At 42.0% G+C, this 18,276-nt stretch overlaps 1 protein-coding gene across 1 annotated transcript; it reads left to right on the plus strand.

The window, feature by feature from the left end:
• Nucleotides 1–16: 16 nt before the first annotated feature.
• On the plus strand, nucleotides 17–15,035 carry LOC138958059 (small ribosomal subunit protein uS11). Its single transcript, XM_070329113.1, has 5 exons — nucleotides 17–89; nucleotides 371–516; nucleotides 2,638–2,799; nucleotides 3,531–3,607; nucleotides 14,898–15,035. The coding sequence occupies exons 2-5, from the start codon at nucleotides 371–373 to the stop codon at nucleotides 14,963–14,965; spliced, it is 453 nt and encodes a 150-aa protein (XP_070185214.1). The 5' UTR covers nucleotides 17–89; the 3' UTR covers nucleotides 14,966–15,035.
• Nucleotides 15,036–18,276: the final 3,241 nt, after the last annotated feature.

Here is an 18,276-nt window from a genome sequence, read left to right on the forward strand (position 1 = left end):
GTAAGCAGTCGGCAAAGTCCGGTTACCGGAAGTAAGTTTGTGCGAGAGTTTGCGTGAAAATTCCTTTTCCGCTTTCCATTGCTGTTACGGTATGGATTGTTTACGTTGAGACAAATTTTTATCTGTCATTTAGGCATCATCTGTACCACAAAAATAAGTTCTAGATGCAATTCTAGATACCGAAAGGTTCATTGTTAACTATGTCGCCCATATTTTTGATGATCTCCCGTTTGCAATCTTAACTTGAGCCTTCTGAAGTGAGTTTACTAGACAGATCATGTGTAGTGTTTGGCCCGTTTGGGGGTTATTTGGTTTCTCTTTTGACACAATAATTTACGCTAACACTTTGTCCTATGTTTTCTTGTTCTAGATGGCACCTCGCAAGGGAAAGACCGTTCAACAGGAGCAGGTTGTCCTCGGCCCACAGGCCAAGGAAGGAGAGAATGTGTTTGGTGTTGCACACATCTATGCCAGTTTCAACGACACATTCGTCCATATCACAGATCTGTCTGGCAAGTAAGTGATGAACTACGGCTTTTTTGCTGCGCGAGAATCCAGATTTTGTGCATAAATTAAGACTAATTCATACTTAGCAGTGTTACTAGTACTATAGAAGATAAAAAGTACAGCTTCAAAGTTCCATTTGTCAAATGGTACTGGTGCTGTGGTTCTGGTAGGTTCTGCAAAATTGGAGGCCTAAAAGTTAAATGCCTCTAAAATGTGAGCTATGAATTTACAAAGCTAAAGTTTAACATTACCCATCAAATTACCAAGAGCGGTGGAGTGCTCTCTATGACAAAGACAACTCACCCAAGCTGCAGATGATTATAAAATAAATTAAAAAACACGAACTGAAATGCAGGCACACTTTTGACCTATGTCTAAACAGTAGAAATTTCTCACTCAGCAGGGGTGAGTTTTGGCGCTCGCCCCCGGCGACTTCAAATCGCGTGGGGCGGGTTCGAAATTCCTCTAAAACCGCCCGCCTGGCGAGTTCAAATTTCGCTGAAGCACAAAGTTGTTAGGCAACGCGATCTCAAAATCTGTCACTTCTCTACTGCCCACTCATCCCCCCCCCCCTTCCCCCACTTTCAGAAGGACTCAGGACTACCACCAATCAAGGCCAGACACATTGGCTAGACAGCTACCCCCCTCTGCCTCACTTGACCGTGTCATCACCCCTCCAGTGCCACGAGCCGCTGGCGATTGCATCAGCAGTCAAAATAGTTAAACCCTCCTTCGTCCCCCCTCTTTGCGCTATTCACTTCACCCCCTCTCTTATATCTTATCCTGCGCTCACCAATCCTTCAGAGACTTTCACATGTTGTAAAACAGTTTCCTCTCAGATAAAAACTCGGTCATTGACCCCGAGTAAGAAGGTCAGTGTCTCGACAGGCAGCTGTGTTCAGATTGCAAGTACCGGTCATTGACCCAGGTCTCAAGGCCAACCAGCTTTTACAATGCATCTGCCTTTGATCTGACCGCCCATCCAGAGCAAACATATTCCCCCTAGCCCTCTGTATTTTTCCTTTGATGTGCCTGCTATGTACCACTGATCCAGTTTCTGGGAAATGTATAATTATGTCATTGACTGCAGGGATACTCATTGAGACCATTTTCCAAAATATGTTAACACCAGCTTTGCTGACCAACTTAGTACAAGTAGTGACAGTACTACTGCTGTCAATTATTTCCCTTCAACTAAGGAAGTCGATCCACTATATGTGATAAAGAAGAAAAGACAGACCTTCAACAATAGGACAAGGGATGCAACTCTGCTGAATCAAAAGCATAAAGATCACCTGTGAACAATTCTAGGATCAGGAAATCTGAACATCTGTTTGTTTTCATTAGGAAATAGAAATGAAATATAATGCTTTTGATTATTTATGACTTAAGCTGTGGTAAATTTGGCTGGTATGCAACTTTTATACTTCTGCTTGATCTAACAGTAATATTAATAACACAGACATAAAGAAAAAGAAACAAAACAAGAAAGCAACTTAGAATTTTTTTTTTGTAGTCAGCTTTTTATACTTGGTTTTACACAACAAAAAACATAATTTAAATTAAAAAAAAATGCTGATTTACTCTTTTGTAGTGTGTGTTTATGTGGTAAGTAGAGTTCCATAGTAAATTACTTTGTAAATTGTGTGGTAGGGGGTACATAAAGGGGGTAACTTTTAGTGAGGTTTAGTGTGTGACAGGGTGTGAATGTGGTTTTGATTTCTTGTTTCTTTGTGGCGGCTTTTATTTTAAATTCTTTATAAAAACAAGGTTAATTATCATTATATTAAAACATAGCACTTTAGTCATCAAGTTTTGTGTGTGTTTGTGGTAGTTATTAGTAGTGCAAATCCACATGTATGCATTATAAGTATGAATGTACGTCTTTTGTGTATGTGGTTAGCACGCGACGAGCCGCTGGGGCGGTTGTAAGAAATCCCGGCAGGTTGGGGGCCGGTTGGGATTTTGGGGGGCCGGTTCAATTTTTGACTTACCGGCCCCCCTGGCCGGTAGCAAAAAAAGTTAGGGTACATCCCTGCTCAGGGGCCCCTCTCCCTACCTTTCACCTGGTAACCCTGTTATCTCTACCTCAGACTCGCATTTTCTGAACTTATGACTATTTCTGTTCAGGGAGACCATTGTGCGTGTGACGGGAGGTATGAAGGTGAAGGCCGATCGTGATGAGGCGTCTCCGTACGCAGCTATGTTGGCCGCTCAGGATGTTGCTGAGCGCTGCAAGGTGCTGGGCATCACCGCCCTGCACATCAAGCTCAGGGCCACAGGAGGCAACAGGTAAATAGACCTTTTCGGTATCTGAGCAGCTCTCGTAAGACTTGCTCTTTGTTATGCTTCCAAATCCGCGAGAACTTTGGACATCGGCCTTGCAGCTCTTGCGAGGTAGCCGTACCACATGCTTTAGCACTAGCAAGTCTGTTATGCATGGGAATTGTCCGCCAAAAGGCAAATTTCCGCCGAAATGTTTTTTTGTTCCGCCGAAAAAATAAATAGGGGAGGCAAAAATGGTTCTGAAAACTGTTTTAAATGGCAAACTTGGAGCTCAGATGACACCAAATTGCACTATTTGGGTTCTTTGGAGAAACAAATTTCCGGGGGAGCATGCCCCCGGACTCCCCTAGTAAGGCTAGGCGCAAAGCGCCGTTGACTTTGATATTACTTACAAATGTTCAGCCTTTTTAACTTTTTTCAATTCCCATGCCTGTCTGTACATAGTTTGACCTTAGAGATCGAAAGAATCTCCAGCCTTAACTCATCAAGCGCGACCGGGGTTTGAACATGCAACCTTCTCACTGTGTCCTGGTAGTACCTGTGTGTTTTGGCTATGTAAAATCATTTGTGTTGGGGGGGGGGGGTCGTTAACCTTCATTGGTTAAATCTAAGGGACCATATATCTCCCCTTTTGTTTTTTCCTACTCCGTCATCTTATTTAATTATTTAATAACTGTGGAATGATCTGTGGTGTAGTTGTGTGCCATGACTCAGTAGTGGCGGTGGTCGTGTTTCAGAACCAAGACCCCTGGACCTGGCGCGCAGTCAGCCCTCAGAGCTCTCGCCCGCTCTGGCATGAAAATCGGACGCATCGGTGAGTTCCTTGTCTGCTTCCTGTTGTGTGTGCCCTCTCTGTGTACCATGTCAAATCTCTTGTATTTATTTATTTTTGCAAAGGGGCTTGAATAACTTGATTCTTGTATTCAAGGTATTTTAATTTTCAGGTCAACTCAAACTGATACATGTCCTTCCTACCCTTACCAGGTTTCCAACCTTGAGCCATAGGCACTTCAGCACTAACCTCTGAGCACTTTTTGCTTTTTGTGTTGTGGGTAGTGTGTTCAAGTGAGCACTAGCAAACTAGACCATTTTAGCTGATGGTGCTAGTATTACTCGGTCCAGATTCTTGGCTTGCACTGTTGCAGTCCCACTTGCAGACACAAAGTGCAAGATTTCTGCCATTAGAACACATTTTGTTGTATAACTAGTGAGTGTACTAGTTGAGTGCTGTGTGTGTTTGCATTCTTGTGTACTGCTGGCCCTAACCCCGTGGGTCATTCCAGAGAAGGGATGAATGCTACACTAACTATACCAAGGGCTGTGTCTGCAGCCATGCACTCTTGTGTGGCTGTTCAGGCCTTGGTCTTACATTTCATTCCTGATTTACTATGATACATAGTACTGTTAACCTTCACCGGATCATGCTTTGGACTACACGAGGCAAGGCAACAAGCATAAACAACGGAAAGATGTCAGATCTTTAGGGTTCTTGTTTTGGGGGTTCCCTCACAGTATTTTAGAGAAGCATACACAATGCTGTGAAATGGTATGGGTTCCCAGGCCTGGTCACAATTTTCTGTAGCAAATGCTTCCGAATTTTTTTTGCACTGATTCTAAAACGGGGCTGAAAGTACACAAAATGGGGCACTAGCTTTTGGGTAGTACTTCTCATAATTTACTAGCCAGAGAGCAAATTTTAGTCTTTACAAGTGGCGAGTGGATTAACATTTCTACTCGCCATTTACATGTTTCTACTCGCCATGGCGAGTAAAATACTCACCACTTTCAGGCCTGTAAAATGTTCAAATTTAAAAGATTTAACTTTTATGTTGACAAAGACAAATCAACTTGGGAGTGCTTTTGGCATGTATGCTTATGCAGATGAGTGAGTGCCAAAGTCGAATGAAGTTGTGAAGTGGGGCGATTCAGAATGACGGGTTGTAAAGTGGGGCGATTCAGAATGACGGGTTTCCATGAGGCCATTGAGGGAAACTTGGCAGGACTTTATGGAATACTTTGCTTTATAATTATCTAAGACTGGAAAAGGTGATTGTTTGTGTGGAGCTGTATCGTGTGTGTTTGCATTCTTGTGTACTGCTGGCCCTAACCTCGTGGGTCATTCCAGAGAAGGGATGAATGCTACACTAACTATGCTGAGGGCTGTGTCTGCAGCCATGCACTCTTCTTGTGTGGTTGTTCAGCCCTTGGTCTTACATTTCATTCCTGATTTACTACAATACATTGTACTGTTAACCTTCACCGGATCATGCTTTGGACAACACAAGGCAAGGCTACAAGCATAACGACTTGAAGATGTCAGATGAAGGCAATGTTAAGAGCTTGTTTTGGGGGTTCCCAGGGCCTTTCCCTCGCCGTATTTTAGAGAAGCGTACAAAATACTTTGAAATGGTAGGGTTCACCATGCGAGGCGGAGGAATGTCTTTTTTTCCCGTTTCTGTAGCAAATGCTTCCCAAGGTTTCTTTTAACTGATCTGAAGATGTTCAAATTTAAAGTGAAACTTTTTTGTTGACAAAAGACAAGGGGGTGCTTTTGGCATGTTTTAATGCAGATGAGTGAGTGCCAAAGTGGAGTGAAATGGTTTGGGTGAAGTTAAAAAGTGGGGTGATTTGGAATGACAAGTTTCCATGAGGCCATTTAAGTAACAGGCATGGGAATGGTCCACGGATCCGCTAATTTCAGCGGTTTTTGTGAGGAGTTTCAGCGGGTGGGGGGAAATTTAGCGGGGGGGAAAAATTCCCTCAAAAATCGTATATATGAGGTTTTTATTCTCAAACGGTCGGGTGTCTTCAAATGGCACAAACCACTATCCGGAACTGATGGTTGACTTCAGCTTTTGTAGTCTTGGCTGTCCCACGTGGTATGAAACAGACGTTCGCGCAACATCCGCTGCATGTGGTTTACTTGTCCGAGACAAAGACGCGTCTCTTGTGTTCGATTTGAAAGAAAACTTCATGTCTTCGGTATCGAATATTGTTCGACGCGGCCAGGATTATGACGAAAAAGGTGTGGTTAACCAGTGGAAACGGGATTGGGTTTCCAAAGAGGTTAAAGGTGGTGACAAGCAAGAGCGGATCGGTGAACACATACGAAAAGTCGACATGCCCGGTCAAGCAAGATGCACCCTTTGTGACAGTCACGTTTCAATATCACAATAAGGTGATTATGAACGGTTGGTTACTTCTAACTAACTAACCACACCACGAGAAATTGTGTACAGCAATCGTGGTTTCATTGCACTCAGCGAGCATCAACCAACGAAAAGTGTTTTTTATTTTTTTATCATTGTATTATTCATTCCCTTTGATTCAATACCTGGAATAAGAGAAAGTTAAACTAAGATGAGCTGGATCCTATCACATGTTTCCTCGTGGGTTTGACAAGTATGATTGAGAGTGAGAGCAGTCAGTGATTGTTTGCAAGAAAGTCAAAGTATGCACAATCCTTAGTTCAGAATTGTTAAAACTTCAAGTTGCAGCTAAAACACCTGCATATTTATGTGAAATTAAATGCTAAACTTTGTCCCAAATACCCCTCAGATTGTGTAGATTTTGATCTTTAAAAAAAAAATTCCGGGGGAGGACCCCCCTGTTTTTGGGTCCCTCTCCTGTTTTCAGCTGACTTTTTATTCAGCCATTCCCATGCCTGAAGTAACCATGGTAGGAATATATGAAATACCTTGCTTTGTCAGGAACTGGAAGGGGGCTTGTTTGTGTGGAGTTGTATCGTGTGTGTGTTTGTGTGGAGCTGTATCGTGTGTGTGTTTGTGTGGAGTTGTATCGTGTGTGTGTTTGTGTGGAGTTGTATCGTGTGTGTGTTTGTGTGGAGTTGTATCGTGTGTGTGTTTGCATTCTTGTGTACTGCTGGCCCTAACCCCGTGGGTCATTCCAGAGAAGGGATGAATGCTACACTAACTATACCAAGGGCTGTGTCTGCAGCCATGCACTCTTCTTGTGTGGTTGTTCAGCCCTTGGTCTTACAGTTGATTTACTATAATACATTCTGCTGTTCAGAACATTGAAATTTTTTAACGTAGAGGGGGGAATTGAGACGAGGGTGTGGTGTATGTGTGTGTGTGTAGAGCGATTCAGACTAAACTACTGGACCGATCTTTATGAAATTTGACATGAGAGTTCCTGGGTATGAAATCCCCAGACGTTTTTTTTTCCATTTTTTGAGTCACTTGAGAAAAAGTGACTAGGTAATCGGTCAGTGTTAGTCTGTCCGGCCGGCCGGCCGGCCGGCCGTCCGTAGACACCACCTTAACGTTGGACTTTTCTCGGAAACTATCAAAGCGATCGGGCTCATATTTTGTTTAGTCGTGACCTCCAATGACCTCTACACTTTAACGATGGTTTCGTTGACCTTTGACCTTTTTCAAGGTCACAGGTCAGCGTCAAAGGAAAAATTAGACATTTTATATCTTTGACAAAGTTCATCGGATGTGATTGAAACTTTGTAGGATTATTCTTTACATCAAAGTATTTACATCTGTAGCCTTTTACGAACGTTATCAGAAAAACAAGGGAGATAACTAGCCTTTTCTGTTCGGCAACACACAACTTAACGTTGGGCTTTTCTCGGAAACTATAAAAGTGACCGGGCTCAAATTTTATGTGAACGTGACTCATTGTGTTGTGAATAGCAATTTCTTCCTGTCCATCTGATGCCTCATATAATATTCAGAACTGCGAAAGTGACTCGATCGAGCGTTTGCTCTTCTTGTTTGATAAATGTCTTTGATGACGTCATATCCGGCTTTTCGTGAAAGTTGAGGCGGCACTGTCACGCTCTCATTTTTAAACCAAATTGGTTGAAATTTTGGTCAAGTAATCTTCGACGACGCCCGGACTTTGGTATTGCATTTCAGCTTGGAGGCTTACAAATTAATTGAGTTTGCTCATTAAAGTTGTCATTAAAATCGATTTTTCGCGAACAGATTTAAAATTGATTGCATCGTATTGTTCATGACACTCTGAATCTAAAAATATATACATATGTCATGTTTACTCTTAAAATGTGATCACAATTAACGAAAATAGATTACTTAGTCTTACGATTAAAATTTAAGAAATCGATCCAAAAATGATTTCATCTTATTCTTTATCGTTTCCTGATTCCAAAAACATATAGATATGATAGGTTGTATTCAAAACAAGCTCAGAAAGTTAACACGAATACAGAAAAGCGCGCTTTCCTGTTTAGCACAATACGCTACCGCGCTATTCTGGCGTGTGCATATCACTGCGTTTTGCACGTGGGAGGTGAGCGATTTCCTTCTCGCGGGGATTGACGAAGCTGTACTGTCTTGGTGAAAAAAATACAGTGCGTTCAGTTTCATTCCGTGAGTTCGACAGCTTGACTAAATGTAGTAATTTCGCCTTACGCGACTTGTTTGTATTGTTAGGATTGGAATTTCCCCAAAATTATTTTTCTAATGAATAATGAAGACGTACTTTTGGTTGTTAAGGAGCATTGTTGTTCGAATCTAGGCAGGGACGGACACGGGTCAGCTTCATGTTATTACTAAAAGGGGGTGTCCATGTCCAACTCCTGTGTCATTGCAAAGGCACATAAAAAAGTAATTCTGCCAGAAGTTGAGGTGGCGGATTATGCCAGTTAACAAACACACACCTGGGAAGCCCGACTTGTCGCTGCTAGTATTCCATTTGGAGCAAGTGACCCAAATTGTACAGTAGTGGAATGATAAAGTAATGAAATGATATGGTTCACGGATGGTTGACACTATGATGACTGCATACTAGGCTAGAGTTTTTGACAGCTCAGGCTGGATGAAGATTGGTAATCTGAGTGTCTCATTCAGCCATTGTTGAAATGCAGGCAGAAAAACTACCGGTATACAGTTCAAGTTACATGTTTATGTTTTTGCTGTTGTAGTTGTTGACAATTCACGTTGGGTGGGGTGTTCAGTTGGTTGAGCACTGGACTTGTAATACTCTGGTTCCAATCCAGACAGAGACAGACACGGGTCAGGTTTATGTGATTACTAGTACTTAGAGATGGTATATATTTCCCAGCCCCTGTGAAATGAAATGGTTCAGGCATGGTTTAACACAATGATGACTACATACTAGGCGGATTTCTGACAGCTCAGGCTGTATGAAGATGTTGATCTGAGTGTCTCATTAAAAACGTACGATTTCAGGTAGAAAAGATATACATGTCGAGCGAAGTTTTGTGATGTAGTTGTTGATGTTGACGATTTACATAGGGTGGGGTGGCCTGGTAGCTCAGTTGGTAGAGACTTGTGATCCTTGTGTCAAGGGTTTGAAACTAGGCAGGGACTGACACGGGTCAGCTTCATGTTATTACTAAAAGGTGGTGTCCATGTCCAACCCCTGTGTCATAGCAAAGGCACAGAAAAATGTAATTCTGCTAGAAGTTCAGGTGGCTGATTATTCCTTAAACACACACCTGGGAACGTGTTGCTGCTAGTATTCCATTTGGAGCAAGCGACCCAAATTGTACAGTAGTGGAATGATAAAGTAATGAAATGATATGGTTCACGGATGGTTGACACTATGATGACTGCATACTAGGCTAGAGTTTTTGACAGCTCAGGCTGGATGAAGATTGGTAATCTGAGTGTCTCATTTAGTCATTGTTGAAATGCAGGCAGAAAAACCTAAGTTTCAGTGAACTTTTCTTTTTATGATTTTGCTGTTGTAGTTGTTGACAATGCACGTTGGGTGGGGTGTTCAGTTGGTAGAGCACTGGACTGGTAATACTCTGGTTAGAATCCAGGCAGACACGGGTCAGGTTTATGTGATTACTAATACTAGTACTTAGAGATGGTATATATTTCCCAGCCGGCCCCTTGTGAAATGAAATGGTTCAGGCATGGTTTGACACTATGATGACTGCATACTAGGCGGATTTCTGACGGCTCAGGCTGTATGAAGATGTTGATCTGAGTGTCTCATTAAAAACGTACAGGTTACAGGTAGAAAAGATATACATGTCGAGCGAGGTTTTGTGATGTAGTTGTTGATGTTGACGATTTACATAGGGTGGGGCGGCCTGGTAGCTCAGTTGGTAGAGACTTGTGATCCTTGTGTCAAGGGTTTGAAACTAGGCAGGGACTGACACGGGTCAGCTTCATGTTATTACTAAAAGGTGGTGTCCATGTCCAACCCCTGTGTCATAGCAAAGGCACAGAAAAATGTAATTCTGCTAGAAGTTCAGGTGGCTGATTATTCCTTAAACACACACCTGGGAACGTGTTGCTGCTAGTATTCCATTTGGAGCAAGCGACCCAAATTGTACAGTAGTGGAATGATAAAGTAATGAAATGATATGGTTCACGGATGGTTGACACTATGATGACTGCATACTAGGCTAGAGTTTTTGACAGCTCAGGCTGGATGAAGATTGGTAATCTGAGTGTCTCATTCTGCCATTGTTGAAATGCAGGTAGAAAAACTTTCAGTGAACTTTTTATGTTTTTGCTGTTGTATTTGTCACAGCCCGTGTAATACCGTATCTCCACACGTTTGTGTGTCATGTAAATGAGGTCGAGGGGTCCAAGCAACACTCACATCACACATCCTCAATTTCAAGTCGGTGAAAGTCCCTGAGAAATTGCCACTGTTTAATTCAAAGTCGCTCAAAAACCCTTAGAATTGCTGACCGACCCTGACTGATCAATCAATCAATATGAGGCTTATATCGCGCGTATTCCGTGGGTACAGTTCTAAGCGCAGGGAATTTTTTTTTATGCAATTTATATCGCGCACATATTCAAGGCGCAGGGATTTATTTATGCCGTGTGAGATGGACATTTTTTAACACAATACATCACGCATTCACATCGGCCAGCAGATCGCAGCCATTTCGGCGCATATCCTACTTTTCACGGCCTATTATTCCAAGTCACACAGGTATTTTGGTGAACATTTTTATCTATGCCTATAAAATTTTGCCAGGAAAGACCCTTTTGTCAATCGTGGGATCTTTAACGTGCACACCCCAATGTAGTGTACACGAAGGGACCTCGGTTTTTCGTCTCATCCGAAAGACTAGCACTTGAACCCACCACCTAGGTTAGGAAAGGGGGGAGAAAATTGCTAACGCCCTGACCCACTCAGCCACCCAGTCCACCCAGACTGCTGAAGGAATATTCATAACAGTGAAGCAAAGCGAGACATTAAAATAATTCATTACTTTTTCTTAATTTGTGATTCAGTTTCATTAATTTGTTTGACATTCAATTATTTAAATCTGCCTGCGGAGCGAAAAAATGTGAGTCTCCTTTTGATGTCCCTCCCAGTTACAGTTGACGGTGAGCTGGACAAGATTACCAGTCAGCGTTATATTGTCAGTAGGAGGGTGCTTGACTTTAAATCCTTGACATTTAGGACACAATAACTGTAGGAACCCCACATGAGGCCATTGAGGTCAACTTCATATGAAATACATGTACCTTTGCTTTATCTAAACAGACCTGGGAACCCATACGATTTCGCCGTATTTTGTACGCATGATTGTCAAGAATACGCTCAGTACGGTCAGTGGGAAAAAAATACGACGAGAAAAATTCCTAGACTACTTTTCTTCACAAGCCCATCCTGAAGCCGATCCAGTATTTTGGCACATGATTACGTCACTATATTAGCCGCCGTCGAAAAAAATATAATGGGATCGTGTCAATGAATCAAAACAACCAGGCAAAGTAGGGTATTTGGCGAAATCAGCTCCCAGAATAAACAAGTAAAACAAAGAAGAAAAGTGAAAAAGTTTGAAGAAAAGTATCTTGACTTGACTTATACCTGTAGACTCCCTGTGGAGCATAGGGCCGCAAGAAAAGTATCACATACACACAATTTGTAACCAACACACACATGTATGTAGTCCCGCCCGGAATAAGCTTTTTTGGGATGATTTACAACTTTTGTGCACATTTCGAGCAGACGAAAACACAACATGGCGGCTGTCGCTCCTCCAACTATCGCGAGACACAAAAAAACTAAATCTCGCGCGCACGAGATCCTGATACATCCGGTGTTTCTCTGTACGCTTGTCACGACGACTTGTTGACAAACGAAGATTCGCGAAAGAAAGAGAAAAGCGCCGAGCCTTGAGTAGAGAGCTAATAAAGTACTGGTAATCGCTAATCGAGCGAAATGAAAATCCGCGGCGACTTCCATTAGGTGAATGCTATTCAAGTTTAGGTCACGTTTTAGCCGCATCTTTTTATAAGCCGCAATGCGATTTTTTTTTTTAAGTCGCAGCTTGTAGTCGGTCAAATATGGTACAGTTTTTGTCAGTAAAAATTGAAAAAAGCATTTGTTTTAAATGTATAGGTAAACTTAATTAACGGTGTGACGGACGCGCATGGGGCATGTTTTAATCATGGATGTGCAAACGCTGTGTGGAGTACGCTAATTTTTTTAAAATACACCAAGTTTGTTTGAGAATACTCAAAGTGCAAAACAGGGGTTCCCAGGTCTGTCTAAAACTAGTAGAAAGGTGCTTGTTTGTGTGGAGTGGTGCAACGTGTGTGTTTGCATTCTTGTGTACTGCTGGCCCTAACCCCGTGGGTCATTCCAGAGAAGGGATGAATGCTGCACTAACTATATGCCGAGGGCTGTGTCTGCAGCCATGCATTCTTCTTGTGTGGTTGTTCAGCCCTTGGTCTTACATTATAATTTATAATACTGCTTCACTGGACTACATTGCACTTTCAGGAATGTCAAATTGTAGAACTAGTTTAGAAAGGGCATTGGTTTGGGGCATAACAGGTTCATTCTCTTCACTGAGGAAGTTCATTTTGTCCATTGTCATCTCCAAACCGCTTGCCCCGCGCACTTGGGAGTCGAAGGGTCTGAGAGTGACAGCCCTAACTTGCACTTGCCATTGGTTTGAACCTTGCTGCGGCCCAACTTGTGCAATTGTGTGTCACCTGCAATATCGGCAAGATAGTCACTGAAAACTATTGCAGCTGCAGTTGTTGCTTTATTGGTCTTGACTCGTCTTTTTACTTCGACTTCCCCGTCGGATAGACCTGCAATTTAGCAGACCTGAGTTTTGGTCTGTGAGTTACGCCGCATGTGTGTTATTGTGTGTTGCAGAGGATGTGTAACAATGTGTGTTATTGTTCAAGACAATGTGTAACATTGTGCGTTATTGTGTGTTGCAGAGGATGTGTAACATTACCCGCTATTACGAGTTAGTCGTGTGACAGAGAGTTTTCTTGGTCGTGAGACAGCAGCAGTCGAGTAACTAACTCGTAATAGCGATTATGTCTCACAGCATAGGCATAGAAAGACAGAAATGAGTTTTTGGGGACGAAATAACAGGCACAGAAGACTGAAAAACACAATTGCCCTTTTACACATACCCTACACACGCATGCGCGCAGAAAATAGATTCAATGCGTTTCGTGTCTTTTCTGGTTGAATGCATTCAAGAAAGTATCAACCAACGTTTCTGAATCTTTCAATGAAAAAAGATAAACTTATTTTGAACCAAACAGCACATACCAACGAAAGCTAAACACACACACACACGCGCACTAACACAGATTGAATGCAAAGCGCAAACGAACACGGAGGATTTTTGTAGGTCAGGTCGTGAGAAAGTCCACCCGAAATGTTCCACAGGGGAACTGGTTGTGTTTGTATTGTTTATTTTCTCACAGTGATGTTGATGGTTTTTGAGTCACTTGAGAAAAAGTGACTATGTAATCGGTCAGTGTTAGTCTGTCCGGCCGGCCGGCCGGCCGTCCGTAGACACCACCTTAACGTTGGACTTTTCTCGGAAACTATCAAAGCGATCGGGCTCATATTTTGTTTAGTCGTGACCTCCAATGACCTCTACACTTTAACGATGGTTTCGTTGACCTTTGACCTTTTTCAAGGTCACAGGTCAGCGTCAAAGGAAAAATTAGACATTTTATGTCTTTGACAAAGTTCATCGGATGTGATTGAAACTTTGTAGGATTATTCTTTACATCAAAGTATTTACATCTGTAGCCTTTTACGAACGTTATCAGAAAAACAAGGGAGATAACTAGCCTTTTCTGTTCGGCAACACACAACTTAACGTTGGGCTTTTCTCGGAAACTATAAAAGTGACCGGGCTCAAATTTTATGTGAACGTGACTCATTGTGTTGTGAATAGCAATTTCTTCCTGTCCATCTGATGCCTCATATAATATTCAGAACTGCGAAAGTGACTCGATCGAGCGTTTGCTCTTCTTGTTACAGTTCCGTTTTGAAAGAATGTTTTCCGAATTTGGGGCACGCTTTTGACTTTTGTTTCGTTTATCTCGTCGAAGTAACATTCGAGTGTTTCTAAATCAAAACCTTCCAACACCGCTGGTGCAGATTAGACCTGCCTGACTGTCTGCGTGCGTGTTAGAGCTGAAGACGAAGCCTCAATCGCCAAAGCGTTACCTATCTGTAGGTCCTGAGCATCGGATGTATGTTGATACGTGGTGAGATCCGTACGGAACTGTCTATGCAACTTTTTCTAGTCACAGGTGTAAGGTTCGATCTTTTCTTTGAAATTTCGTCCTGTGTACGCCATTTTCGGTTTTCGTTGCAGACGACGATAGTGAAAGTAGTACCTATGGTTTTGTTTTGACCTTTCGTATTCAGGGTTCTTAATTGAAGCTTGGTAAAGGGAGCTTGTCGTGTAAGTGGAAAGTTGACGAAGCTTTTGAAAACAGAAATTGAATGAAGAAGATGTGACTTTCAGTTATATACAGGAGAACGGGGTTGGTGTTATTCTTTTCCGAAGTACACAGATAAAACGTGGTTGACTGACCAAGGCCTGTTGGCACACTATTCAGAATGCACAACAAAATGTAACACTTTGATACCCATTTTTCTACGTTCGTGATCACTTGATATGAATACTGAAAACATAAGTGTTTAAGGTAGTGACTGAATGTATACATGTGAAGGTAACAGAAATAAATGCATGATCAAAATATTTGATTTCGGCATCAAAGCGTGTAACATACAATCTTGCACACGTTTGCTTTAGTAGTGGCAAAGAAGGAATGCGTGTGACATTGTGCGTTATTGTTCAAGACGATGTGTAACATTGTGTGTTGCAGAGGATGTTACCCCCATCCCCTCAGACAGCACCAGAAGGAAGGGCGGCCGTCGTGGTCGTCGTCTGTAAATTGTCACACACCCTTCTGCATTGCTATGCTATCTTGTGCGAAGATACTGATAGTAAACTTGTGAGTGTACCCTTTGTGTGTGGAGTTTGATCTGTGGGTGTGTGCGCGTGCAGTGGGAGGAATGGATGCACTTTTACTTGCATACAGGTCATTCAGACACACTGTTACACACACAGACAGTCACACTCACAGGTTAGTGCATTTGTAAACAGGAATCGCTTGACAAGTGGCCCCCTTCATCCCCCCCTTCCTCGTCCTGATATGGCTCTGCGTAGTCGGCTGGACGTTAAGCAACAAATAAACAAACAAACACACACTCTCAGGTACAGTGACACACACATGACCATTGGGGAGTGTCTGGTGAGCTTCATTTACAAAAAATGTTCACATGGCTTGAATTTATCTTTTAGTTTACACAAATACTTGTAAGAAAACAGCACATGAAAATACATAAGGATTGCACTTGAATCATTTCATATCACTGCTGTAAATTCATGTTGAAATCACAGAACAAAATGCAACAAGGTCTTCATTCAAGCGTTGACAAAGTTGCGAATGCTGTGAATACAATTTGCCATTTTGAGTCCTATGTTATGGAGACCAAAGAATAAGCATATTCTGTACTTATTAACATTGCTTAAAGGCTTGGTCCAATTGGTTGTAAGCAATCAGGCATAAGAATGCTCCACGGATCCAAGATTTTCCAAGAAAAGCTACACAAATCGGAGAGAAAAAAACTCCTTCCGAGAGGGAGATGAAAAAGACAATCTGCCTGGTAGGACCAATGTCCTCCATAAAACCGTCCCTTCTTTATGACCAATGTCCTCCATAAAACCGTCCCTTCTTTATGACCAATGTCCTCCATAAAACTGTCCCTTCTTTATGACCAATGTCCTCCATAAAACCGTCCCTTCTTTATGACCAATGTCCTCCATAAAACCGTCCCTTCTTTATGACCAATGTCCTCCATAAAACCGTCCCTTCTTTATGACCAATGTCCTCCATAAAACCGTCCCTTCTTTATGACCAATGTCCTCCACAAAACCGTCCCTTCTTTATGACCAATGTCCTCCATAAAGCCGTCCTTTCTTTTTGACCAATGTCCTCCATAAAACTGTCCTTTCTTTATGACCAATGTCCTCCATAAAACTGTCCTTTCTTTATGACGAATGTCCTCCATAAAACTGTCCCTTCTTTATGACCAATGTCCTCCATAAAGCCGTCCTTTCTTTATGACCAATGTCCTCCATAAAACCGTCCCTTCATTGAGATTCCGCCCGCTTTAGTCACTTTTGCAAACAGTTTAAAAGACCTACAAGTGGCGAATGCAAAGCGGGCGATTGTAATGTTGAACGCAGTTCAGTAGGGTAGTGCTGCCTGCGCGTGTTACTCTTGCACAGTTCAAAAGGGAGCCTGCAAGTGGCGAAGGCAAAGCGGGCAATCATAATTTTGAACGCAGATCTAATTCATGGCATCCATTTCCGCCGTGTTCGAATCAGACGCTGTCAGCTAGCAGTGACAGCTAAATCTACTTTTGAAATACGACCATTTCTGGGAATCGAGATGACAATTGTGATCGTTTAATTAGAACAGATGTTGCTGTTTACATGTGTGTGTGTGAAGGTGTTCAAATAAATTTAATTCAGTTAAAAGATTAAAAATGATCGTTGGTTACTGGCAATACAAAACAGGTAACGAATTTGGTCCGCCTTTTTTGCTGTGTAAAATTCCTGAAACATACTCCCAGGATTGGCTAGATTGCACAGAATTCACACACAAGTGTTCGGAAATTTTTATTTAAATCAATTCCCATGCCTGGCAATGAAGCTGTTAAGTTATTCTGAAATTACGAAACACCTTTGTCCGATTTGTGAGTACAGATTTTTTTGGTACGGCTGGTCAATAGATTAAGTCTTACTGACAGATGAAATAGTGTTGATGCTTTGTTTCTGTCCCAAAGCATCGTTTGGTTTCATGGGTCTACTACAGCACACATTATACAATGACGCCTCAACTGATTATTGAGTGAGGTACCAGGGGGCATCACTTATAGAAACTTCATTTGTGCGTGTATATCAAGTCTGTCCTTAAGACAGCTAATTCAAAACAAAAACGGCATAAAAAAGTGATCGTAAATAAACACATTGTTGAGTACACTGTACAAAAAACAGCTTATTTAAAGGAACATGCCCACCGTAAATATGATTTCAACAATGGGCTGGTTATTAAGACAATGGCATCACTGAATGTGATCCTGACGCAAAATGTTTGGTTGAAACTGAGGGAGGTGGTGGCTGTAGTCTTCCTTTATTAAAACCCCAAAACGTGGATAAATAGTTTATCACATACTTGAACTTAAGGTGTTCGAACACCTCACAGTTTATGCAATCACAGAATACATGTCTGAAAATGCAGACGGTACAATTCTATCCCTGACTTCATTTTGATAGTTAGGTACAAGGCTCCCAATACCTGTCCTTCCAAATTTAGGGTGAAAGTTACATGATTACCAACATCTGCTTCCAAGGCCACTGACCTTGACGGGTTTGTGGTAAGGAAATGAACAAGTCAAGCCAATGAACAAGTCAAGCCAATGAACAAGTCAAGCCAATGAACAAGTCAAGCCAATGAACAAGTCAAGCCAGTGAACAAGTCAAGCCAATGAACAAGTCAAGCCAATGAACAAGTCAAGCCAATGAACAAGTCAAGCCAAATTCAATGCAATGCAAAGAAAGGTACAAATGAACAAATCGAAACAAATTCAGTACGAAGCATAAGGTTGTGATCACAATATCTGCCTTTAGAAGAGCTGTTCAGTTTATCCATGCTTACGTGTAAGTTTATCTTCTGTATTTGGGAACAAATAGAAAAGGGTGATTACTATAGCAAGGAAGAGGGTACACGCTGTAAGATTACACTCAAAGCCTTGGGCTTGGAGGACCTTGCTATGCTATTTTGTGTTCCTGTGGCATTGGGCTTGCTGTGGGAATCCTGTTCAACTCAAAGAAGATAATCAGCTTTTATTTATTTAAAATTCAGTACAGGAGTACCTGCAATGTGAGGTCTCTCCAATGAGAGGACATCTTCTGTTGACCGATATGCAGAGCTGCCAATTTCTACGTTATAAGAACAATTGGTACACCAAGCTAAAGATTGCCACGCTTAAATAAATAATCACAAGCATGCAACAGTTCCCTCTTTCTTTTGAGTTCTAGAACTCGTTTCTGATTCCCACTCTGTGTAGCGGTCACAAATTGGGTAATAAAACATCGTCTACAATGAAAAGTGGGACTGCAGATACTCTAACGGG

Source organism: Littorina saxatilis, linkage group LG2 (assembly GCF_037325665.1).
Source record: "Littorina saxatilis isolate snail1 linkage group LG2, US_GU_Lsax_2.0, whole genome shotgun sequence".
Taxonomy (NCBI): domain Eukaryota; kingdom Metazoa; phylum Mollusca; class Gastropoda; order Littorinimorpha; family Littorinidae; genus Littorina; species Littorina saxatilis.